Source organism: Catharus ustulatus, chromosome 7, assembly GCF_009819885.2.
Source record: "Catharus ustulatus isolate bCatUst1 chromosome 7, bCatUst1.pri.v2, whole genome shotgun sequence".
In the NCBI taxonomy this organism is placed as follows: Eukaryota; Metazoa; Chordata; class Aves; order Passeriformes; family Turdidae; genus Catharus; species Catharus ustulatus.
Window position 1 is genome coordinate 27252710 of NC_046227.1, and position 26628 is coordinate 27279337.

At 40.7% G+C, this 26628-nt stretch overlaps 1 protein-coding gene across 31 annotated transcripts in view; it reads right to left on the reverse strand.

Annotated features, from left to right (window-relative positions):
* CLASP1 (cytoplasmic linker associated protein 1) overlaps positions 1 to 26628 on the reverse strand; it is a 170290-nt gene that overhangs the window by 68480 nt on the left and 75182 nt on the right. For 14 of the 31 annotated variants that reach the window (XM_033065125.1, XM_033065114.1, XM_033065116.1 and 11 more), the window contains 14 exons: positions 21576 to 21728; positions 20561 to 20634; positions 19818 to 19910; positions 18381 to 18526; positions 17502 to 17637; positions 16705 to 16775; positions 15709 to 15768; positions 14912 to 14989; positions 13232 to 13399; positions 12610 to 12659; positions 11266 to 11436; positions 9582 to 9605; positions 2321 to 2428; positions 795 to 821 (listed from right to left, as the gene is read on the reverse strand). In XM_033065125.1, coding sequence (XP_032921016.1) covers positions 795 to 821; positions 2321 to 2428; positions 9582 to 9605; positions 11266 to 11436; positions 12610 to 12659; positions 13232 to 13399; positions 14912 to 14989; positions 15709 to 15768; positions 16705 to 16775; positions 17502 to 17637; positions 18381 to 18526; positions 19818 to 19910; positions 20561 to 20634; positions 21576 to 21728 — 1359 coding nt within the window. The remainder of the gene's footprint in view (positions 1 to 794; positions 822 to 2320; positions 2429 to 9581; positions 9606 to 11265; positions 11437 to 12609; positions 12660 to 13231; positions 13400 to 14911; positions 14990 to 15708; positions 15769 to 16704; positions 16776 to 17501; positions 17638 to 18380; positions 18527 to 19817; positions 19911 to 20560; positions 20635 to 21575; positions 21729 to 26628) is intronic. The other 17 variants (XM_033065117.1, XM_033065107.1, XM_033065124.1 and 14 more) reach the window with 6 other exon arrangements.

Below are 26628 nucleotides of genomic sequence, written 5' to 3' on the forward strand. Positions count from 1 at the left end.
GTTGAATAGTTGGCCTACTTTATTTTTCCTCGTCTTTTTGAACAGTCCATGACAACTTTATATTTCTTTTAAGAAATGAGTATGTGAGTCCCTGAAAACTGCTGTTGCCATTACCATTTCTGACATTAAATTTAATTTGCTGAAACAGTCAGGAAAACTACATTTGAAAGGGTTGCAAGACCATACTCAGGCAGGCTCACATTTTGAACCAATATTCATACTGACTTCTTTCTGAAATGCATCTAAACATCTCACAAAAATTTCATTTCCAAATATTGTTACAACTAGTCAGAGTCGAAGACTGTTCTTCTGTCTTAATTTAAGCATATATGCAACTCTGTTAGTGTCACAAGCAATACCATAGCACATGTATAAACTTACTTGCCCCCTCCAATTTCTTGGCCAGCGCTGTTCCAAACCAATCAAATATAGTCCAGTACTATACATGGTGCTGGCTCCATTCTCCCTACCCCAAAGTGACAAGTGCCAGTTTTACACATAGCACCAGGACCTGAAAGTCATCTCACTGGTGTCAGCAGGGATGTACTGAAGTAACTGAGAGAAGAATTCAGCCCCTGGGGTTTGAGCCAGCTTTGACATCAGAACGTAGACTTACCACGTTTCATTAGTGGGAGAAAGCAAAATCACCTGCCACACACATTTTGATTTATGACTTCAACAAAATGATTTTTAAGTCTTACAGTTAGGAGAGAATGAGGAAAGCTAAAAGCTTAGCAGTTAAAAAATGTGAAGGAAATAATGTGAAAAAGCAAGAAAGGGAAAATGTTTCTTACCACCAGCAGGATTAGCTGATCTGGATCCTTGATTATGAGGGCAGACCAAGGGACAGGCAAAAAGTGGATTAAAAGACAGCAAGACAATACAGCGTTCAGCATGCGGTTTGTGCAATACACAATACAGACAGATTTATTTACAAACATATCACTCCTAAAGCCTCTGCAGAATGCAGTGAGTTAATGTGCAGATGCAGCTCAACTTCCCAAGGCTGACCAAGGTCTCAGCAAAATGTCAACCAAGACCCAAGTTCTGCTCTAACCTGCACCCCAACCCAGTCTGCAAAATTACAGCATGGTTATCCACTGTGTGGGCATGGAGAATTTGGTCCTGGGACTGACTCCTTACATTTGAATTTGTAAATTATTCCATGCAACATTTGGTTTAAAGATAAAGATCACATATGGTTGGGCTAGGCTGGAAACTCAGCTAACTAGACCAAGGCAGCAGGTCCAGACATGACCATCCTAAGTCTTCCTAAGGCATTCTATAGAAAAATTACGTCTATAATCTTTGAAACCTTTAAAGAATAATTATTTTTTAAATACTTCTGAGACATGTCTCATCTGGTCTGACCATTTTTCACCACCAACTTTAGGGAAAAAAGGACACTTCTGGCTTTGGATCAGTTCTAGGTTAAACACTGAAGAAATCAATTTATATTAGCATCCCAAAGCCCAAATATATCTGTACCTCAGTGTAAAGATTCCAATTTGACCCCATGCTCAATAGACTATGTCTTTCTGCAGTTCTCCCAGTCTAAGACAAGGCTATAGACTGCTTTTTCATCTCTCCAGCATGACAGAGCAAAGCAATGAAAGAATGAACAGAGAAGGGCTTTCAAATAGGCGTACAAAGCAAGACAACTCCTCAGAACAGACAGGTCCTTCCACAAACCCAGTCTCCTATTCACAAGGCTGAAGGTCCTCACAACAAGGAGTTTCTCCTTGCCTCCAGTTCCTTTTACAAGTCTGAGTGACAAAATTCTCCTCAGATACACATGACAAATGTGCAGCAGCACCATATGTGAGGCTGAGAACACCATGCCTTGCCAGGAAGCCAGAGAGCGCAGATGTGTCATGTGAATCAAAGCAGAACCCTTTTTCTCCTATCTACACAAAATAGGTAATGTCCTATTTTCAACTGATGCCAAACCCCATTAATTTTAGACAGCTCACGTGTTCACACATACAGAAATAGAGTCACATAAGCAGAGGAGAGGCTTGGCAGGGCAAGCAGTCAGCTACAGGCACAGGGGGTGTCTCAGCAAGACACAGTGCCAGCTATTTAGAGCTACACATCACAGTGACATGAAATTCTGCTGCACAACTGGTAGAAAAAAGGCTGCAGCTAAGCACTTAGATTTGGGGCCCTGTTTGTCAGTAGGAGCACACACTGGCTAGGTAGGGATCTGTTTTATTACACATCCAAAGTGAGCCCAACTCTCTGATGGTGCTACTTCAACTCAAGAGAAACACATTATCAATTCTTTGCTCTGCTCCCCCAGGAATAAAGCAATTCTTACGCTGGGACTGTGAAACCACTTTAGCCCGGCTGCGGCCCCGAGTATCAGCAGGCGTTGAGGTGACACTTGTGGCACTGCCAGAGCTCTGTCTCCTGGTGCGAATCCGACCTGCAGCAATGCAAAGACAATCAGACTGTTAATAAGTTTCTTACAAAGGCAGCAGTAGCATCTAACAAACTATACACACAATTACCCACGGTACAAAAGAGATTTACTGGGAGAGGCAACACCTTTTATTAGGCTGGCTGAGATGCAGGGGAGGGAGTGGAAATAGCCACAGTCCATAGCCCAAAAATTTCTTTGCTTTCTGTAGCAAAGTTTAATTTAAAAATACCAGCCAGTTTAGTTTAAAAATACTACCTCTCTATAGCCTTTGCTCCTGTTCTACAGTAGCTTCTTTAAAAAGCATCAACAACAAAAAATTTCAAGTCTCCTAAATGCAGCTTCCTTTATCAAATTATTACTTTCTGACAAGGTGATCACCCTTTCAGAGACAGGTGTGATAGATGCCCTCCCAAATTCCATTGTTGGGATTTCCATCTAGCTGGCTGGTGCTTTATATCCTGCTCCACCTGCACAGGCTGGCATACACTCCTGTGACAGTCTGTCAACACAGTCTGATCACACTTTTATTTCAGGCTCATTGAATTTTCCCTGCTGTTTACAGGTCCCTTATATTTATCCAGAGATCAGGGCAACTTTACTTGTAATGGAGAGCCCTATTTAACATCATCAGAGTTGAGAAAAACAGTGTGCCTTTTCTTTATTTAAGCAGAGAAAGGATATAAAGTCTCAAAGTGTTCTCAGTCCTTGTTCTGTCCTTTCCTCATGGAAAAGCCACAGAAATTTGAGCTAGGAAAGCTTACAGGGTCATCGGTTCATCCCATTCCTGGGGCAGAGCAGTTTCCTACAGAATGTTCTTTCCAGTGCTAAGCTTCAATTATCTGTCTCTAGTTAATGGGAAAGAAATGATAATTAAGAGTAACACAAAGAAAGCCTCCATCAATACTTTTCAACACATCAGTTCTAAGCCAAATCTGAAGCTTTTTTCTCAGGACTCATGCCAGTGCTATCCTGCATTCAGAGGATGACTTAAAGTTTCAGGCACAATAATGAAAGGAAAAAACTCAAAGCAGGTAAGAGAAGTCTAGACAACTGCACCCACTGGTTATAGATACTCATCTCCTGCCCTCTGTCTCCACCATAAGCATACAGAGAAATACAAACAGGGAGACACACACTTCCCACCCAAAAAATCCATTTCACATAAGGCACACATGCAGGACAAGACAATGGCAAGCAGCCCAGATAGAGCGATTGGGTGCTATGTTCTTCCTCTGAGCTCTCAAAATTATTCATAACACAGTCTGAAAGCTTCTGCTAGACACAAAGTGACAAGGAGATGCCTAACTTTGAGAAGAAAGGGTAAATTTGTTTGCAAGGGAAAAAGCCTACAAGATGGCTCACTTCTACTTCAAACCTCTCCACCAGCGCCTGGTTTTAAAACAGTTCAGTAGGCAAAGTACAGGTATGTACATTCAAACAATTGTTTACAGATGAGACACGGAAGGAATCATCAGCATAAAACTGGGAAAACACAAACAAAACTTTTTAACCACTGGCTCAACTGAACAAGCTCTGAGCACACCCATGTGGGTCCAACAGCCATAAAACTGGCTGCTGAAGTCTTTGCCACCAGCAAGGCTTCAGAATGCTCTGCTCTAGGGCATTCCTGCCCCTTACAAAGCCTGAGGTACCACCAGAGGCAGATCTGGAGCTCTCTGCCAGCCAGATCCCACCCCATACAAGTTTGGCACAGCTACACACAGGTGAGCAGAGCCACTCTGACACTTGTTACTGAGGTGTGGACCCAAAGCCCCACACAGGCTCCAAGGCAGGCAGGCACAGGGAAGGAGGCAGGCAGACATCGCGCTCCTCTCAGAAGCCTCAAGGCTTCCCTTCATTTCTATCACAAAGGTATCACAGTAAGACAAGAATTTAAACCTGACCAGTCTTGGGAACCAGTAATGGAATTCATTTACATCCATCCAGAAGGCCAATGGGAGGCCTTGGCATTGCAGGAAGTCCTAGGGGGCAATCAAACTGAAATTTAACACTACACACAGTAACAGGCAGTACTGGAAGACACATTTAGTGATGAGCATGGACCAAGAATGGGTAAGAAGGGACTGAGGTCTCCTCCTCTTACTCAAAGGCCACTTAAGATCCTCAAAACTTTCTGGATTTTCTGCATCTACAAAAGTTTCTTTTGTTTGTTTGTTTTTTCTTTCTTGCATCTTCATCAGTAGGTGACTGAAAAAGGGAAAACTGGGATATGTGACTTTTCCAACTTAAGAAATACAAAGCCTAAAATAATACATAAAGTGAAATTGAGATTACCATCTGAAACCAATCCTAGAGGTTTTAAAAAATAAAACAGAACTAATGCAAACTCAATTAACATGTGATTATCAGCAGGATTCGACAAAGAGAACTCAGCCCTACTTTGAAACCCCTGAGGTCTGGTGGACAGATTCCTACCAACTTCAGCAGTTTATGAATGAATGAATGAATGCATGCATGCCCAGGAACAAAATTCTGTTTCCTTTTGGACTGGCACATTTGCACACTGATTTAGGCCCATTGGGTGTCAGAACGAACAGTGTCAGAGAAGTTGTTCTTCCACAGGAGGAACAGAGTCCTAACACTGATACAGATTTTCTCATCCTTTAAAAAATGCTGACAAGCATTTGAACACTACACTGGACTTGCATTGTGCAAATAGATTTTTAATATATATTATAATATATATTATACCAAGTACAGCACACATATATAGTAGCTAATCCGTACAACACATGTGTCTTCTACACTCCCCCAGGAATTTTATTTGCAAGCAAGAGTCTGCACTCACATCCATGAGTTATTTGCACATAGGACTATGTGTGTGGCTTTAGCTCTAGCACTCTAACCCAGACAGAAAAACTAACATCAAGCAGGACTGGAAAAAAAAAATCAAATAAGTTATTTAGACTTTTTTGTTGCTCTTTAATTCAAGTAAACACCTCCCCTCCCAAAACTTCTTTGCTTTCAAATGGATTTGTCTCCATATCTAGCTCCAACTACAGATGTAGCAATCCATATTTCATAACCATTATTTTTCTGCTGCTTTTAAAAGCATTGCTGCATCCTAACAACAACAGCACAGCAAAGGAACAGATAAAGACTGCCCCAACTAGTTTCCAAAAACTATGAAAGTATTTCCATAAAAAGCCTTTGATCTAAATTTGACATGTGACACAGTGTTGTTGGTACAGAAAAGATTTTGAAAGACTCCATATAAATGCATTGTGTTAAGAAACCATTTCTGGATTTTTAGGAGGTTTTGGTTTTATTTTTTACAGTTACTGTCATTTTTACAACAATGGTTCAGAATCAACCCTGAAATGTCTAACAAATGCCTAAACCTAGAAAGGTTGTTTTGGTTTTTGGGGTTTTTTCTTTTAAGAAAAGGAAAAAATTAAGGAAGATTCTACGATAACATCTGTGCTTTACAAGAGACTTCACCTGGCAGGTTGAGCCCTCTGGGTGGATACTGCAGCATCCCCATCCCCAGTGCTCAGAACAATCACAGGTTTTCTATGACAGTCAGTCTGAAGAAAATGGTTTTCAAATAGTCTAGAAATGGCATGCAGCAGCTCCACAACTCACTTTAATCAATTCCATGCTGTGAATAGGGACACCTACAACCACACAAGTTACACATGGATGTACTGGGATGACGATGGTCTCTCCAGGGATCAGGTTAATGCATTTAGGTTACCCAGCACCAGCGTTTTTGCCCCACTTGGAGAAAAACATTCCTGAAAGAGCCTCTAGCCCTAGTTGTATGCCTGCTAAATAACATATGGACATGGGAGACACACAGAGATCAATTAAAAAGCATGACTTATAGATAATATTTAATAAACCTTTTACAACCTCCATCAGAATGGTTTCCATGCACATTTAGCACTTCTCCAACATGACTCTGGACCACGATTTTTCCCTGAGGCACCTGATCCTTACGGAAACCATCAGGCTGTGCTGCCTCTGGGTTTTACATGGCATCTCCCTCCAAAGCACAGGGCTCAATGAAAACTCACAGGGCTCAATGAAAACTCCACTTTGCCCTACACAAATAAACACAGCCAAATCAACTCAGCACTTGCAAAGGGATGGAGCAAGAAAAGTAAGAAACCTACTACCTGAGCAGTTCTGTGTAAGATACCACTGTCAAACATGACTTTGAATTAAGCCTCACCCTTAAGGACAAGGAAGTGCTTTAATGCAGAGAAGAACACAGGAATGGTGATTTCTTTAAACTTGTATTACTCCCAAAGTCTTAGATAATGCACTCAAGGTGTCCACCTGAGCCTAAGTTATCTGAAAACTGTAACAAACCCCATTTTATTGCCCTTCTGGTGAATAATAAAAACCATTTAAAAATTGTGCCACTGACTGCAAACTGTTGATTTTGTTTTGAGTTTGCCAGTCACAGATCCCTTTTGGAGAAAGACTTTGTCTGAAGGGCTTCACTTTATGTTTGCCTTGAAAAAAAGGTAACACAAATGTTCTGAACCATTCTAATTAATGAAAGTCAGCATTATGCACCCTTTTAAAATATTCCTTGAAAAGCTGTTTCATGATAAAATAAGCAGAAACTTTTTTAAGGTTTCCTTTTAATCAGGTATAACAAACACAGCACAAGTGCCACCTCCCTAGCACTAGCTGTGAAGATCAAGACTGTAAAGGTTTATCTCTTTTGAGCTTTCTGTGCATAAAGCCCTTAAAGCAGTTCAAAAGATCCCCATACATGAAGGATCTGGGTAATCAAGGCACATCTGTGCACTGCATGAAGACCTGCACAAACCTCACTGGTATACAGACTCACCTACCTTTCCATAAGGAAGTGCACTGCTACAGCATTTGCCAATTGTTGGGATGTCACAACTTAAAACCAAAGGACTAATACTCAGCTCTTAGCCAGCATTCTTGCCAATGGCATCACCTACTTTGTCTTGCTCCTTTGTTTGAGCTGCCTGACTCCAAACCAAACCATGAGGAGAACCAAGGGCAAAGCAGATGGGAACTGCCAAGTGCACACAATGCTGGCTCCCAGCTGAGGGGAATGAGCAGAATTTTACAATGTAGCTACAGAAAGCCATGATGGGAACCAGACTGCAGATTTAATGTCAAGCTGAACCACACAAAAAAACACTGGAATTTTCTTTTAAATTACTTACTGGTGACCTGTAAAAAAACCAAAACAAACCACAGGAACACAACTGTAGATTAAATTTCTGCCTTATATTCTGTTTCCTTCTGTTTCCAGAGCAAAAGGATGTTTTTCTCTACCCCCATCCTCTTAATTTTTACATTTCTGTCAAGAATACAAAGTTTATCCTCCCTATAGTTCCTGACACAATCTGCAAGATCATGGAGTTGGCAGAAGACCTTACTCAGCTTCATTATTCAGTGAAGGACACAAACCTGAAAAAAAGGGTTTTTTCCCTGAACTATCTCAAAGGAAAAAGATGAAGAGTTTCAAATAGCGATTAAACTCATTCTTAAAGTACTCTGGCTACAGTGTACTGTGCAGTTTTAATTCTCCCTGACCCTCCTCCTCAAAAAACAGAGAATCCTACAGCAAAAAGAAGGCATAAGACTTGGTATTTAAAACTTAGAGGATAGCAAACTCAATTTCTGAAAGTTCATCTCAATCTTCCCTGCCCCAAGCAACTGGCTCATTTCTATTACACATTTTTACCAAATCAAATCTGCTCCTAATGTAACTGAATTGAAAACAGTAACCAAATAAACCCCCTCCCCATTTGCATCATGACAATAAAGTATTTAATAAACTAAAAATAGAGGTATTCCACAGGACAGCTGTTTTAACAGGCTTCTGCAAACATTATTATAGCCAAGGAGAGGATTGAAAGCCGCAGTTGGTATTTCATATAAAACATTTAACCTTCAACATTTCAAATGTAAGCCAAAAATAGATAGGTTTGAGAAAGAAAGAAGAGAAAAGGGTCAACAACTTTAAAAAAAAAGGAGAAGAAAGAACATCAGTTATTACAGTAACTTGGGATTTTTATCCATCTCATGACTGATTTAGAAATAGAGGTCCCAGGATAACTTCATATTCCTTATCACTGACAGATCACAAAATACAAATACTTCCAGCTCAAGATGCAGAGGTCAGCTCATCTCTCAACACTAAGTACCATTTCCAAAAATGGTACAGACCTTTTCCTCCAAATAATAAATCAATGCATCACTAACAGTAAGGAAAATAACACAGATGTCACAACAGCACAGTGGCACTTCTCAGACCACCACATCCAAATACAAGCAGCCATCAAAGATACAAGCACAGTCCCACAAGACAGTAATAGATCCCTTGAAAAGAGACTTGCACTGGGAAAAAAAGGAGAGTGTGGTATCTTCATTCTGTGCAGAAAACATCCTCATTTTCAACTCCTGTCTACCTCAGAAAAAGTGATTTCCCAGTGATTTATTTTGCTGAAGAAATAAAGAACAAGTTTTGACAACGAGCCAGAAAAACAGACTGGGATCCTTCCCAAAGTAGCAGGCTCAGTGTTCTAGTAAAAAAAGCCTTTCCTCCAACTGTCTTTGGTGTAAGCCATCTCACTCAGACAGTTAACAACAAAAAGAGAGAGGTCAGGTTTAAAGAGGTTGACTAAATATTCCTTCCCTAGAGATCATTGTTTACTGTCCTCATTTTTCTGCCATGTGATCATCTCATTCAATTCTCTCACTGCCCGGTCTCTTCCCGAAAGCATTTGGCAGTTGTGACCTGAGCTTTGGATGGAAAAACACAGCAAACCTTCACCCATCAAGGAGAAAACAAATCACAAGCCTTGTGTTGTTTGGGAGATTTTTTGGTTTTGCTGGGGTTTTTTTAGTCTATACACAGGTCACCTTCAACCAAAAGCAATGCTTTAAATAGAGAAACCCACATAACAACTTAGTGACCAGAGTCATAAAAGCAGACTAATGGTTATTAGCAGGGAGGAGCTCAAAGAGAAAGTGAGGAATACCCCATGGCATCAAAATGAGCAGGACAACCATGCAACATTTCATGCAGGTCACCAGTGAACATGGATGAGAACCAGGTAACACTTTGAGAACAGAGACCAGGTAGGGTGGTACGACTGTGGACACACCTCAGTTACACAGAGAGACTGCTTACCCTCAGTTTTACTGGTAGTACCATCTTTAGGCAAATTAAAGAAAAGTAAGGACAGGGTTAATAGGGAAAAATCAGTAACATCAACAGAAGTGGGCACTATATAATAGCTACATAAATATGCAAAAAAAATTAATACATTAAAATTAAAGAAATTTAAAAAGTTGGACCAAGCAGCAAATCAAACCTTGATGTATCAGAAGAAAACACTTGCAGGTTTTCCCTCCTGCAACAACCAACCTTTGCTCAACTCCATTTTCGTTGTTTGCCTCACCATTTCTCTCATGGGAATGTGCAGGTGATAAAAATCCCTACTGGCTAAAAAGGAAGCAGGATCCTTCAGGAGCAGCCATGTTTGCATCACTTAAGAGTGAATTTGCTACTTTTCTCCTAGAGCCTGGTTAAAGAACAAGACTGACACGGGATTCAGTCTCCAAGCTTCAAGGACCAAGTCAGCTTTAAGTAGGTACTTCCTCCCTCTTCATTCCTCCTCAAGACATAAGACTGTTGGAAGCCAGTTTAGTCACTCTAGTCAGAGTGCAGCACAACTCGGATGTGACTGCATCTGTAAGCCCACCATCATGTGATCAACTTCACATTCCGTAATTACGCTTCCACTGCAATGCATTTGCATCTTGAACCAAGTATGAACAATTTAAATCAGAGTAAGAATCCAGCTTCTGAACTGAATACAACCAACACATCCAAGCCAACGTTTCGGATATGAAAGAAACCTGTCTGAAAAAGGAAACCATAAAAACCATCCTTACATAATTCGCCGTTTACTTTTTAACAAGCTAAAGAGCAAATGCCCTACATCAAAAGAATAAACTCCTCAACCAACTCAGTGAAGACAATGTACAGAGCTTAAATCAAGAGCACAGACCCCTGAGTTTCCTCCCCGTTGTAAAGGTAAATTGATGACAAGTCTGGGATTAGATTAGTGTGAAACCAGCAGAATGAGAAACGAGCTCAGATGATCAGCTCTGCTCACAACTGAGATGAAGCTCAGCAAACACTGTGTCAATCACTGCCTTGCATTTCCTCCTCTGTGACTCCTTCGATGGCAACTCCAGGAGAGAAAGATCCAAAGCAAAGTTTGCTTTAAGAAAGCCTGAGACACCTGAAGGCAATATACAGTGCTCTGAGGGAATAATGGGACACATGGCTATAATCCAAAGAGTCAGCATAAGGAACAGATACTGATATCCTGTCTGATGGCATGGCAAGGCCAACCTCATCTTTGCTTCTCCATCTTTGTCCTTTGCAAAACACAAAGGGAGCAAACTCAACTAAGATGTACTATTCAAAGCATAAAACAATGGAAAACCAGTTTCAGGAAAGGAGGGAAGGAAAAGAAGGAAAAGAGACGGGAACATGTCAAAAGTAATTGAGTAGCATTGTCCTCAGCAACATCCCAGAACCACAATATGTTCTGCTTTTCCCCAGAAAGAGGAGTGAGACGCAGATTATTACACAATTTAAAACTGTTGCTTCAAGTCAGTTCTGTTGTTTGTTTTATTTTCCTTAATCCCAAAGGGCAAGAGATCACACACTGATCTTGGAGAGCTGGTAACTTATCTCAGAGGTATGTTCTTCTACTCAGAGCTCATTATTCCAATAAAACTGCGAGGCACTTTCTGCTACTAAGGAACGCTAACTGCAGGAGTAGAACATGTAGATTTACCTAGTGATGCGTATGACCCTGGGGGCAAGGCTGCAGCAGAACTGAAGGGGGTGGATGCTCCAGAAGACGTCACTTTTGACTTGGCACTAGCTGCTGCATTCACATCGACGTCACTGCGGGATCGCTGCAGAGATCCTGGTGTTGACACAGATTTTGTACTTACTGTAGATGCTGCAGATGGGAGTGGGAGATCCAGAATAAAGAAGATTAATTTTTTGAGCTGTGTGCTTCAAAGAGCCTGACAAGCAGTTTAAAGTACTATTTTTAACTCTCCCTGCTGGCACTGAAATACCTCAATTAAGAATGCTTTATCAGGGCAATGTGGGCTTCCCCACACTGTCTGCAAAGATATTTCATCAATGCTACCCTGATGCTACCTCTAAGAACTTTAACAAGTTCTAAAAGCCTAAATGATAAGATAAAAAAGCCTGTCAGGCCAGTAAAAAGAAATTTCTAACAGAATCTAGATGGGAAAGTTCAACCACAGTACCCATCACTGGCTTGTGAGAGTTGCTGGCCAAAACAGACCTGCAGGTCCTTCAGTCCAGGTTCTAATAACTTCCTTCCCAACACCTCATCTTCTCATGAGGATCGTTGTTCCCATCACTTGTTGATGCTCACCCTCTTAAGCATGAAGCTTGACTACTGAGCTGCAAGCAAACATGCATTTGTGTGCACAGACAAGTAGGTTACACAACATCTCCTTGAATCAAAGGCCTCAGTAGGGTGTAGTTACAGACAAACCAGCCAGAACCCAACCTTGGTCAGGTGTAAAAGGCAGCTTATCTTCTACCAACGAAGTTTTGGCTATTATATTCTATATTAAAATGTATTATTTAGATCATTGTATGCATTTTCTTAGGACAGAAAAACTGTACCTAAATATCCCATCTGACAAGAAAAACAGATTAGCAATGAGATGGAATTTAACACTGTAGCATTTGTCAGCAGACATCTCCAGTAAGTGCTGAAACCAGAGAATAAATAACAAACACTGTAAAACTGAAGGCATTATTAAACCATGTAGAGGCATGTCTTAGCATCAGCAGCAGCTTATTCAAGCTATTACAAAAGCTAAACATATCTTGGCTACAATTTTCAAGGCTTTTTAGGCTTCCCTTCAGGTGTAAGAAATTATTGATTTACTAACTTCTTTTAAAGGCATTTTTTTTATCAGCAGCTGATGCACAGAATATGGTGTAAAATCCAAAAGTAATTAAAATTTCTACAACCTGAGCTGCCATTTCAGGGAGCAGTAAACAGTGATCAAAGTTGGTTTTTGCATATCACAATGTCACATTTCCTCAGCAACATCTGAGCACATTTTTCAGGTCCTGTTCTCACCTCTTGATGTTGTACTTCCAGTAGGACTTCTTTTGGCAGACAGTGGACGGCTGGAAATCAATACAAACACTTATTAAAACAAAACTTATACTTCAGTCATGAACAGGAGTACAATTGTGTTCCCTCAGTACACAATTCAGTAATAGGAAATTATTTATTTGCAGGAATAAACTACCAAAGCTTGTTGGTTAAGAACAAATACAGCACCATCATGAAATTATTTATAAAAGCATTAAGAAATTTAGTAATTAAGTAATTTAGTCTTTTTTTTTTTTTTTGTCTGGAAAGAGACAGACTTACACCTGTAGATTAATGCTTCAACCTAAGCACTGTCTTAAGCACCTGAAAGGAATAACTAGCAGTATCTGCTGAGCACAAATAGCCTCCTAGGAAATTATTTATGGAGTCTATCTATTTATTTATAGATAACAGTTATATTTTAAAGAAAGTACAGGGTTTTGTTGTTCATACAGTGTTTAAATAAATAAATTTTGGAGTAACCAAGTGTAGAGTCCAAATAATGCCCAGATGAGACAAAGCAATGCGACGGCTCCCTTCAATTCAATGGAGCTGTCTGTCAGCAAGTGTTTAAATGGAGAGGCAGTGACACAGAAAGCCTTACTTGAGACTCTCCTGGGAGCTGGAGGAGGAGCGATCCGACTGTGGCAAGGATACGATGCTGTCAGAGTTCTTCAAATGTGACTGCAGGGCCTTCTGATAGGAAGACTCCAAGGTGTGGTACAAATGCTCTGCCTCTCGGCTGAAGTGACTGTGGAAACCCCAGTAGCACCTGGAAATGACACACAGCACTGTGAACACACCCTGGACATGTTTTAGCAGTTTCTGTGGTGCAAAGGCACAGTCAGAGCCCTTCTCACTATTCCCATTAGTGGGCTTGTTAGCTCAGTCATTTTCAAGCACCCACTGCCCTGACACATTTATGACAAACAGCTTTTTCAACCATTGTATTGCTCAAACAGCTGCACAAAAGACAAACCAAATGAAAGAACCATTTGGTGCATTTCTTGTAAAAACAGGAGCAGTCAACAAAGCTGCATTAGGGAAGAAAGCCCCACCCCTCCAGTTGTCTACTGTACATGAGGGACTGCAGGCCCACCAGACTGACACTAGTTTGGGACTGACTGGGTGTGCAGTAGCTACTTCAAAAACATGCCAAAGGCAGAACACACATGAATGGGCCTGATTCAGGAAAGCACCAGTTGCTGTTTTCTTCCTTAAGTTTAACCAACAAGTCTTCAACAATGCTGCAGAGACACGTCTCTGTACCAAGTTGAGGCTGCCTGTCTTTTTGGAAAAAAGAAAAACAAGGAAAAGGAAAGAGACGCTCACATGGACTTCAGATCAGTGCCATGATGAAAATAAAAGAGCCTTTTAAGAAGAGGGAAGAATTTCTCTATGGTGCAAACCTCCTGGTTGATGGCTAAACACCATTCACTCCTGGGGCACAAAGGAGATGAAGACTCTCAGTACTTTTCAGGGGGCAACTAATGGGCAGTTTAAGAGTAAGATCATTAGCTCAAATGAATCAAGAATTGTTTGTGTGTGACAGCCAGTCCTCAGAGAAGCCACATGCATTCTAACATCACAAGAAGAAAACAAATTTCTGTCTCACAATCAGGCACACTGCTATTTAATAAACATGGGAAGAGAGAATTAAGCATGCTCTCTGAAGTCCCATGCCATTCTTCTTGCTGTCTATTCAGCTTAACCAGTCACCTGCTGTGAAGTCTCAGTGACTACTGCAATTTTCAGTGATGGACATGTTGCCTTTCAAAAGGATTTACACAGTCCTACTGTGAAACACCACTACTTAAAACAGAGCATTTAGATTAATAAAATTTATTGTTCATTGTTTTCATGTTCTACACCATTCTCTTTCTGCAGAGTAGTAGTGTTCTGTTCAGAAGAGCATGATCTTGGTACACCAGCACACTACCAGAAGTATGATCATATTAATAGAAATGCATAAGATCTTCAAAAGAATAAAATTAACTGCAAATATTAAAATTTCCTAGAGATACAATAATTTTTTTCCAGTGTCATAAAATACATGTTTGTCACCAGATCGCAGGAAGAAAAGATCAGCACCTCCCTCTGTTTCCCCTCCTCAGGGAACTGTACAGACTGGTCACCCTTCAGCCTCTCTTTTTTCCACTATTTGGGAAGTCAGGAGAATGTATTATTGTCTGGATTTTTGTCTCAACCACACAATACCACTGACTCACAAAAAAGGAGCAAAGAAGGGGAGGAAGAAGAGACACCAACAACAGTTTCCACTTACTTTCTTGCCTCTATTCTGGCTTCAGAGTCTGCATCATGAATTCCCTTCTTTATTGTTTCAGCTAACACTGATATGTGTCTGAAACAAGAAAGCAAATATTATCCAGCAGTTCAGAAAGATGTGCCACACATATAAGCAAATGACTAATTTGATTTCGCCTTGGTTTTTGAGAACAAACAGTTCAACCCATCCTTTCATCTCCATCAAGGATCTTTTGTGACCTTTATTTATCTATTCATTCTTACAAGTCACTTTTATTTCATCCACACTGCTGTCTAGGAAACAGCAAGTAGCATTCTTCACAGACCTTTACTTAGCTATCCAAACTGCCTGGATTCAAGAAAAGTCTCCTAAGCCCTAAATAGTCCTGTGCAGCCTAGGGCTAAGGAAATCGTGTCTCAGTCTCTCCTCACACAATTACTTCAACTGGTCACTAGTTTGAAGTAATGCAGAAGTCTCAGAAGCTCCCAATAAGACATGCAGCAGACTTCACCTCATCATCTCACTTCAGGGTGCAAAAGGAAAAAAAATTGTTACACAAAAGTTACTGAGTTCAGGGATTTGATCAGCCAGGTTTTCCAAGGCTGGCATAGGAGACACACCAAAATCTGACACAACTACAGAACAAATGGTGCATGTGCATCCACGTTTCTTTTGGGTGGCAAAAAACATCTCTACTGCAGTTACCTAATATAATCCTCTGTCCTAAATGATCCTTTCTCCAGATGATACAGAAAATTATCTCCTTCTCCCCAGATAAGCAGGAGAGAACAAACCCATTTGTATTCAGAACTTACCTTTCTAAGGAGTGTGTTTGCCACTCCTGCAACAGCAAGTCTAAAAATTCAAAGCAGCGCCTGAGAGGAGAGAGAAGAAATGCTGAATTTAAGGTAACTGGGGCACACTGGCTTTGCCATACCTGACTCTGAACAACAGCCATCTTTACTTAGGAAGCTTTTTGGGATATCAGAATTCAGTGCTGACCCCAATAAAAATATTAACAGATCTAAAAAAAAAAAATTTATAAACAGTGTGAAGTATTAATCAGAGGCAGTTTGCAATAGAGAAGCCTGAAGAGAGGGATTGCATAAAAAAATCCTGGAAGCTTCCTTTTACATTAAACATACAGGCCCAGAGGATTGACACTGGTTCTCTGTTAGTCCAGTCTTCACACACAAACCTCACAGTTAGGCTCATGTGGGAACAGACCTTTCCAACTTTAATCTCCAATCCTCACTTCCAGAATCTTAAGACACAAGTGTGCTGAAACATGTTCAAGGTCTGTCACCAAATACAGCAACCACAAAGCCCTTTCTTCTGTCTCACTTGAAGAGAACCAGCTAATGTATATGGAGGAGGCAAGAGTCTCCCAGGGAGGTAGTGGACTGATGCACTTAGATTTTTAAGTGCAGACAGGACCATTACACCATTCAGTCCAACTTCCCTTCCAGATGATACTTTCATATAGGACTGATTTCCTGGCTCAAAGAAAACAAGCCACTGTAATGGCCAGCAGTGGGAAATAGGAAGGTGTCTGTAAAAATGCCAAAATAATACGTTGTTATAACAACATGTAAACACAATAATTAGTTTAAAAACCATTTCTCCTTGTGGAAAAATGCCTTTTCCTCTCTGCGGGGATGCAGTTTATACTTCAGATTTTAACTCAAATAATGGAGAAGAATGAGATATAATAAGCGCGTTTTCAACCTCTTTCACAAATAACAACATTCACATTTTCAAGAAGCACCTATTTACTAGTAAAAACCAGTAAATGCAAACTAAATTCTCACCTTCTAACTGCAACAGACTTGGAGGTACAATTACTGGTTATGATGGGTATTAACCGAGGGATGTGCGTGTGCTGGAAGAAAACAAACAAGAACAGGGAGAGATCTTCACACAACAATTCCATAGAATGAAAGACCACCTCCTTCAGCCACCTGAGCTCAGTATTCAGATCCCTACTGTTGCTCAATTCTTAAAAACAAAACCACTATATAAAGGAACACTAACAGATAGGGACAGATTTTTAATATTAAAAATATTTTGCAATTTATCAGTTAAAATACCTTTAACAGATATTTGATTTTCTTCTATAATGACACCCTCTAGTGAGTCAAGGAGCTGAAGTCACTGCAGAAGGATCTAAACTGCAAGTGGTGACAACTTGAGAGACATCAGGCTACCTACAGCTTATCCAATGAATCACTAGGCAGAAGTCCCCACTGTGAACTAATAGTTTTGAGAAATTTGGACAGTCTGTGAGGTATTTTAGAGCATAATTAAGAGGATGAGCCTGTGCTGCAAGGCTGGTCTAAAACCCTTTCAAAGAAAAATGTTTGCTCAGCTCTTAGAGAGATGGAAATATCTTGCCCTGCAAAAATAAACATTTCCCCTACTGTTTTGGCAGAGCTCAACAAGCATCATCTGCACAAGGCTGCACAACATCTGAGACAGCCAAGCCCAGCACTATCAGGAAAGTAGATTAGGCACTTAATCTTATTTTCATTGCAGCAGCACTCATATTTCCTCAGAAACACTGCATGTTCAGAAATTCTAACACTATTCTCTTTTGATATATACTTACTCGAATGATTAATCTAACTGCTACAACACCAGAAGTGGCCATGACTTTGGCACTATTTGGAATTAAATTAAAAATTGTTGGCATGATGGCTTCTGCCCCATGGTCAAACTTGTTTCCCAGAACTGATGACAAATGTCTGAAAAACAGAATGAAGTCATGCTGGTAAGTGAGCTGAAGATAAAGCAAGTCAGACTTGTACAGAACATCTGACATAAGCACATCTGACATCTCAATCTTTGCAAGTGTCACCTCCTCTCCAACTCCAAAGGACAGATAATACCATGTTTCAGAAAACAGTTCCTTTCCTTTCATTTCAAAATTGTGTCCTATATTCCTGAGAAACAGTAAGGTCAGCATAAAAAAAAGTAACTAGCACAGCTAAAAATTTATTATCAAACAAATGGGATCAAGGTGATAGAATATTTTTTGCTAGTTTATACTACAACTTCTCTGAAGCTCCCTGTTTTGCCTTAATATGTATATATTTAAACAAAAATTTGTCAGAAACACTGCAGCACCCTTTTTCTTTAAGTATTTCACAAAGGATAGACCATCAGAAATAAAAGCTAGCTCAATGCAAACCAGAACAGAAGACAAACATTTCCAGCTTTATTGTTGAGTGCTTCCCTACTTGTGCATGAAGGCATGGCTTGCCCATTCATTCTGTGTACCCACATCAGCATTGCTTAGTACTCAGAAACACAGCTTGGCACAACTGCAATTAGTGGTCTACATGACAGGGTTTGAAACAGATGCAGAAAAACCATGTTCTACCTTTAACTATACAGCACTAGCTGCACAAGCTGCATCCTAATTGTGTTTTAACCAGTGCCTGTTCCTTTTCTTCTCATTTCAAACACACATAGAAAACAAACTTACCCCAACGTGATACAAGCCTCTCGTACAACTTGAGACCGCAGGTCTTTAGCAGATAATTTAAATGCTCCATCCAAAAGTCTTAAGTGTTGGAAGAAGTTATCATATTCTGCAGCTCCAGCCAAAAGTAAGGAGCGGATCTTTTTCAACTGTTAGGAGCATAAAAGAAATCAGTTTCTGTTAATGAGCAGCAAATACAAGGACAGTTATATTCAGGACCAATACCTGGCTCCAGGTTTCTTGTGCAATTATTCATCAACATGCATTGAGGAAGTTGATTCTTGATGTCCAAGTAATTTTATTATTTCTTATTTTATATTTAACCCATGGTTAGTTAACATACTAAGAACAGTAAGCTAAACACCCTTGCTAACTTACAGAAATCCAGGAGAGCTGCATACAGCTAATGTATATATAGTTAATAACCCAAACAATATTTTTTAAACTGAAAGGTATCTTAAACATTCCCCTTTGCTCCCCTATTTACAGCAGCTTCTAATGTTTAGGTAATCTCACAGCTGACTCTTGTGTTAAAAAGATATCTAGTCTTAAAGGGCATGGTTCACACTCAGGCCTGGGTAATACTGGCTTATATCCACAATGTGTCCATTGACTTCATTAAAACAGTTATCTGGCTCTAGCAGAAGCAGAGCCCTGACCCCATCAAAAGGGGAAACTTCCTATCAATATTGCTGGGACCACCATCCATGCTACAGACAATCCTCTGACACCTTCACAGACCCTCCCCTGCACCAATGCATCTGCACATGGCCTCGATTTCAGCTTCCTGTTACTCAGTACACAAATAAAATTCAACAGAAGTAAGCTGAACCAGCCCAGTCTGTCATTCAGATGAAAGTCTACTGTGTAGACAAGACCATGCATCTATTTGTATCATAAAAACACAGCTCACCTCAGTAAATAATACACAATCTTGACATGCATATAACATTCAATTTTCCACTTCCACACTTCCCACAGTCGTATTTATTTATTCAAAACTTAAGTGTATACATTCTTACTGAATTATTTCACACATCCCTTTTGCAGAAGCATAAGTAAGTTCTCTGTAAGCAAAGTAATTTTCTGCCATATCAGGTAAGTTTTAAGATACTCTGAATAAGACTTGACATTTTGATTTCAGCACCTGCTAAGCAAATTTCTAGCTTTGCACCTGGATTTGCTGCACAACTTCCAGTTCAACCTGATGCTGTCTCAACAGACTCTTGTATCTCAAACAGCAATTTCCCTCACAAATGTGTCTTAAATTCAGTCTCACAAGGAAACATTTCCCTCAAGTTTGGGGGAATGTAACAGGTGCTCACCACTAAAACTACACTCCACCCTTAGTCTGAGGTTCTCACAGTACCCTCAGAGGGATTAGGCTGAGTGTAGAAAAAGCTTATATTAACAGAGAGCCTATCTAAATTCACTACTTACCGCAGAAACTCTCTGCTCCCAATCATGTTTATCGTCTGATAGTATCTCTCTGATCTTATTAATGGATTCCTCAAGATCCCGGCTGGAATAAATCTACAAATTGAAATAGAGAATAGTACTGTAAAGGATTTACTCCATAAAATCAGATCACTTCCTAACTACGTTCTTATGGTCTTTGCTCCTCAATCTTTAAACATCACGTGCTAGTCTTGGACACAACTGGTTTTGTATAATGCACAGAATTTACACCCATTACCTGCAACCAAAAATTTAAAGATTATCACAAGACGATTAAAGGATTTGATTATTTTACTATAGGTTCACAGTTTTAAGAGCATTCCCGCAGCTACTAGTAGCTATATTAGTCAAAACCTACAGAAGATCATGAGTGGACACATGCTGTACACCAAATATAAAGCTTCAGAGAGGGAGAGGGGATATGTGACATATCCCAGCTATCCAGCTAAATCAGCAAATGTTTACGGTCCAGTTGTAACACTCACAACAGCAGCAATCCCTGAGACACAAGTCACCTTTATTGCTTTCAGTTCCCAGAGGGCCTCACATGAACTACTGGGCACACCTCACCATTTAAAACCTGCCCCCCTTCAACTCCTAACCTGCTTCCCCCTAATGATTTTCCAACATCACAATGAAGCACAATTTGCCAGTGATTAGCACTAGATCCTATATCCACCTTCTGCTTTTTAGTACAGTGTGCTTCAACAACTAACACAATTCACCTGAACTGTTGGGACATCTTCAAATGCCTTAATGAAGTCTTCTTCGTCCACAGCACCTGCTCCCTCTTTGGCTGCTGACACACAAATGAAAAAGCCTTTTCAATCTTGTTATCAGCAAGAGAATCAATTAAGAAACCACCAGCTATCAAGGCACTTAATCAGGACAAAGTTCACTACCCATGCAGCCTGGATGTAATGAAAGCAGAGGCAGGGAAATTCAATGCCAGGAACTGGCGAGACATTCATGGCATCCTTAACTCATAGCCACAGAGGGCACATTAGGGAAGTCATTACAGTAGTCACTCAACAGTTAGGGGACACAGTCTGAAAGATGAAAGGGAATACTTACTTTAATTATATGGGAGATTTTATTTTAAAGGATTTAATCCCATCTATAATAGATGAAGGTGGAGATCTGACAGGTGCACAAACAGACAAACGATAAGGAAGATAAACAGTCTCTGGAATACTAATCAGATTAGAGACTGCCTGATATAGGAAACTTTCTCCCTTTCCCTAGGACACATATGGAATTAGAGCTACATGTAGAATTATTGCTAACATTCAGAATGACTGCTCCATTTTCTCTCTGCACCTTCATTACCAGCAATGCCCAAAGGTCTTAGAAGAAAGCCAGTGTGTCAGGTCTAGACTGCAAGGGCTGAAGTTTGGCACGTAGCTACAAGCAGCCTCAGTTCAGATAGAGATGGAACTACAAAGGCAAAAATCTACACACTGGAGGACAAACATAATTTACTCATAGCCCTCAGTACACAACCACACAGGTGCAACCTCTCACAAAACGCAAAACAAATTACGGGGATGTGGGGATTGCTTGGAGATCCATCCTACCAGACTTTGGTTGTGGCATGCAGAGAACACAGACATAATGACCGCATAAGGAAAAATTTGTCACTGGATCCTGAGGACTGGTGTTGAAGTGCTTGAAAGAAGCTCAGTGTGAACACTGTAAATACTTCACAGGCACATCAATTCATACAGGCTATTGGCTTACTTGAGGACTTGGAGCCCAGAGCTGCAGAGCCAAGTCTGCGGGTAGTGCCCATCCCAACTCTGCGTGAGTTTGCAGGGGCCTTTGAAGATGTAGAGGAGCTGGCTGAGGAAGGTCTGTTCCCATCCACGGAGTCTTCATCATCAAAAATTTTATCTGCCAAAAAACCACACTCAGCTGTAAATCAAATGAAGCAAAGATTTGTCCCAAGAAACACAAATGGCAAACACGCCACGTTTTCCAGCCTGCTCTGCCAGCCCTCATCTCAGCAGTGTCCTCACGCTAGAAATCCAGTTAGTCACAGAATACCACCAGCTCACTGAACCCAATCCTTTGCTATTGCACCTACTATATTATAAACCCTTTCAATGAATGCATTCAGATGAAAAGAATGAACTTCAAATCTACAGCAGAGAGATGCAAGCCTTGTCTTGGTGTGCTGACACTCTGCATCTCTCACATTTATGCTTCCAAGAGCTCTTTTGACATGGACTGTAATGAAACTAAGACCACAAGCAAATCCAAGATCCAAGTGTGGAGGGGATCAGCAGCAGAGGTCCCTCCTGCCAACTGCCTGTACCAGACCAAGGATAAACAGCATCACCCAGGAAGGTTCACATGGCAACACCCATGTTGTTGATGAACCACAGACCATTAATCACAGACCCATCTGGAGCTACAAATCCCCTTTAACTCTTTAAATTAACACCAGAGATTCCTCACAAGGAAATACAAAAGGTTTCCTCATATTCATAAAAACATAAATATAAGGGGCATTAAACCTTACAAAACCTTTTGTGTATATCCAACTTTAGCCTCTACCACCAAATGTGAACATAAATTAACTAAAAATTAATTACAGCCACTTTGATTCTCAGTCAAGGTTACTTCAATTCCAAAAGACTGCTTATATTGCAGTTTTACACAGATTAGCTAATTCACTTGAAAAAACAGCCTTAGGTTGAAAGGTGTCAAAGCAGTTGGGCAGCTGATACAGATGGAACACATAATTATTGAGGCCAGAAAGCCAGCTCAGCCCCAATCACTCAGCTTCTCCACATGAACACTTCATTTAAGATCTGAGACCTGCTTCATGTCTGTCCCTCTCCAACAGCCCAAGGTACACACCCACTCTCCACCAGATTAGGAACATTTCCTTCACAATTTTCGCTTGGCAAAAAGTCAAGCAGGTGCTTTAATCCATCCCTGCTCAGGAAAGCATCTGGGAACATCTAGTAACAAATACAGGCTTCTAGCTAGACACTAATGATTGAAATTCAATACAGGTTGAGCTTTCTGAAAGTAAAAAAATAACTTGTTAACAGTATAGGCATATTCTAGGGAAGGCAAAAGAACAGGAATAAAAGCCTGTTTTGTTCTCAGCTCAACCACCTTCAGTTTTCTCTGCCCTAAGTGGCACTGGCTTATTAGCAGTGAGAACTTATTAGCAGGAGAACTATCACAGGTCATTTGAAAACTTACACACCCCATTTTTGATAAGCAGCAGTGCACATGATGCCATACTCCAATCACAACTCAATACTGACACAGCAGGTACACAAAGCATCCAGAAAGTTAAAAAAGGACATATCTTAATTTTGATATTCAAGATGTCCTGGAATATGGGAAAGGGCTGGGGGAAAAAAGCAACTCTAAAGGGAAGAGGTAATAAGTACAAGGCTCGTACTTGTACTGTTGTTCAGGGAAAAGTGAACACAAGAACCTTAACTTGGATAAATTTCAGGTCACAAAGCTAAAGGGAATATAAGCCACAATTAGGATGTGGGCTGTCTCTTTAACACAGTGCCTGAGGGCAGCCATGGAGACCGTGCTATCTCCCCTCTTGACACTAGTCTTGCTCTGACATATGTAATTCAAAAATAATTTGAAAAGAGCTCAGGGAACAATCATGAGAATGATTAAAGGATTAGAAAATATGTTTTTAATTCAATTAAATGAGAATTCTCTACAGGACATTGTTTAGTCTAGCCAGATTCCTAATAAGTTGCTTGATTATATTGTGTTAACACAGCTACTGAAGATTTATTAACACAGTTTTCCAACGTGATTTATTAATATTGTTTCTCACCTAATAGAAAAATATACAACAAGGCAACTGGCTGGAGGTTAAAAACAAATTAAATTCTGGGTTGCCTTTTTTTTGCTCTCTTCCCCCCTGCTCTCCCCTCCTTTTTTTGCAATAATCACAGGGCTGACTCTCTGTGAGGTTAGGAGGTGCATGACCCAGTGAGTTCTACCACAGGCAGTTCTTAAAAAAGCAATGTTTTTTTTCCAAAAAGACACGGTCTGGTTCAAACAGCAATTCTTTCAAAAGCACTATTTGGTGTGAGTTGTACGAAGGTCAGGGTAGATCAAAATAGGCTTTAAAATGCGTAATCTCTGAAGCCTCTAGGACGAGGTTTAAGTGATTCAGAAAGAATTGCACAGCCATTCAGTCCAAAAACTTCTAAGCAAAACTTGCCCCAGTTGTACTTATTTCAAAAGCTCCTCTATAAATATCTAGCAAACTATTAATTGACATATGTATATTAACAGCCAGGAGAAAGTCAGTCATATTCGAAACAAAAGATACTTTTACTAGTCCATAAACTCTTTCATAAGGTAATAAAATTCTCCATCAGCTGCATGTCAGGCTATCTAGATGCAGCCTGAGTTAATTCATATGCATTTTTAAAGCCCCAGCCCTCTGAAAGGAGAGGAGGGTGTGGTTTGTTATTTCACATAATAAAGGAAAACTAAAAAAAATCCAGGTACTAAAAGCACTGCACTCCTGTAGCACTTTAGCAACTAAACAGACTATCACTGCTTTCTAAAATAGGCTTTTCTGAGCATTAGCAAAAATACAACACTCCAAAAATCAAACCAGCCCACCCACAGCTCTGGGGATGACTGGATTACAATTACATCTTCCTGTTCATTAAGTCTGCAAACTAAGCACAATATATTTATCAAATCAGAATATCCCTTCGATAACCCAACAGCATTTTCTCATCTGAGCAGTGCAGAATGACAGCAGCACATCCAGAACTGCACATCCAGCCTGCCAGCAGCACGTGTGCTGAACAGAAAGAGAAACAAAGAGCAGAAAGGAACCTGCACACGGGAGTACAGAAAAAAAAAACAGAAAACCAAGCTACTATACATTGTTGTTAAAAAAAACCTTTTTTTTTGCCACCCATCGATTCCTGATCATAGTAAGCATCCGAATTGGGATCATATTTTTCAGCGTATCTGCAAATGGCAAATTCAGCATGGGTGTAACTCTCAGGACACCAGCTGAGGTGCACGAAGCGGAATCGGTGCCCCATTCTAACACTAAATAACCACTGACATTCTCCCACCACAGGACACCCCCAGTGCTTATTTATAAGGACCTTACAGTACTCTCTATCAAAGACATGCCCTTATAAAAGAGGCCTTTGTCTGCTCGCCACTCTGCTGTCTCAGAGACAGAGAAAAGACAATCTACTTTGCATTTTTCAATTCCTTTACATTATTTAAGAAGAAGAGAAAATTGCTTACAAGTACATATCCTTCTGCAAATAAGCTTCCTCAACATTCCTTCATATTTTCCATAGCGTGCTCAGATGTAAGAGTGCTTCACGGAGCGCCGCGGCTTTCAGTCCGGAACATAATCAATCATTGCCCCTCAGATTCATTAAGCATGCTGTCTTCACACGTGGATTTAAACAGCCATGGCCTCTGTCCTCTCTCTACGGCTGCAGAGCTGCACGATTCTCATCAACACTCATTGCAGCCCAGGGAACTTCAGTTCACTTCTAGGGAGGAAATTCCCTACTAGCGAGGGGAACCCAGGGCGAATAATCCGGGATGAAGACGAGCTGAGTCTGCCTGGCTCGGCTGGCTTGCTCCAGGAGCCAGCCTGACTTTATCCCCTGGGAAGCGCTAACAGGAGCATCTCAACAGCTGTCATCATTTGTCCATGACGAATAAATTTAGTCATTATTCATTTTAAAACGTAACCCCTTCAGGTCTGGGCAAGGTGAAAAGTGGTGAGAAGAAGCTGCACTAGCTATTCAGGAATCATGGTAAATAAGGGCCAGCACTTCCCTTGCCTGCACCACCAGCCTGGGACCTTTTAAAGCAGAGTCTCAAATGTTCTTTCCAATTTAAAAAATGCTTTCTGGCTTTTAAAAACTTTAGGATGTCCGATTCAAATATTTGAGTTATTTCTTTGTAAGCTTTAGAGAAGACAGCTACTCTCTAGTGATGACAGACTGGGAAGAGAGCTTTCCATCATATCTAACAAAGATGCCCCACTATGGCCTTCAGATTCGACTCTGTAAAGGACTAAACTTGTCCTGGGTCCACTGCAGCCACTCATCATCTGTTCCATTTCCAAGCATCAGGGCAGCTGAAACAGGCAAGATGGGTACCTCCTGCATGAACCACCTGCATCACTCTCAGAAGAACCTCCCTTCTGGATGCAGGTCAAAGTGGATGACACCAGAGGAACCTGCCTCCACACCATTCCTAAGGCATGCTTCACCAAGAGCAGAGAGGTAGCTGCCAAAGCTGACAAACATTACAGCACTGTTCAACCTCTACTAGGTGGGCAAAGTCCAGCTCCCTGAAGATCTGAGAGCCCTTTACAAGCTAAGAACACAAACCAGAAAAATTACTGATGACAAAGGAAACAGGGTACATTCCTCTTTACTCCTTTCTGCCAGACACAAGTCCATGAGCACTGGACCATATTTTTGAGACAGACACCCCTTTGACATCTCAGCTCATGCCCTCCCCCCAGGACAGCATTTGGCACCCCCATCTCCAGCTGTGACTTCTGTTGTCACCCTCTGTTGGGTGTCCAAGGGAGACAGCTTCAGCTGAGGTTAGATGCCTCTTCCTATTAGCACACACAAAACCCATGCATGGTTTAGCTGCAAGCCTGTTCAACTTCAGCACAGATATTGTAGAGGTTTCTCCAGAAAAATGAGTTTATAAACCCACTAAAGATAAAGGAACGTGTATATGCTCCTCAGCAGGATTAAGTGTTTAAAAACAAAGGAGTCAC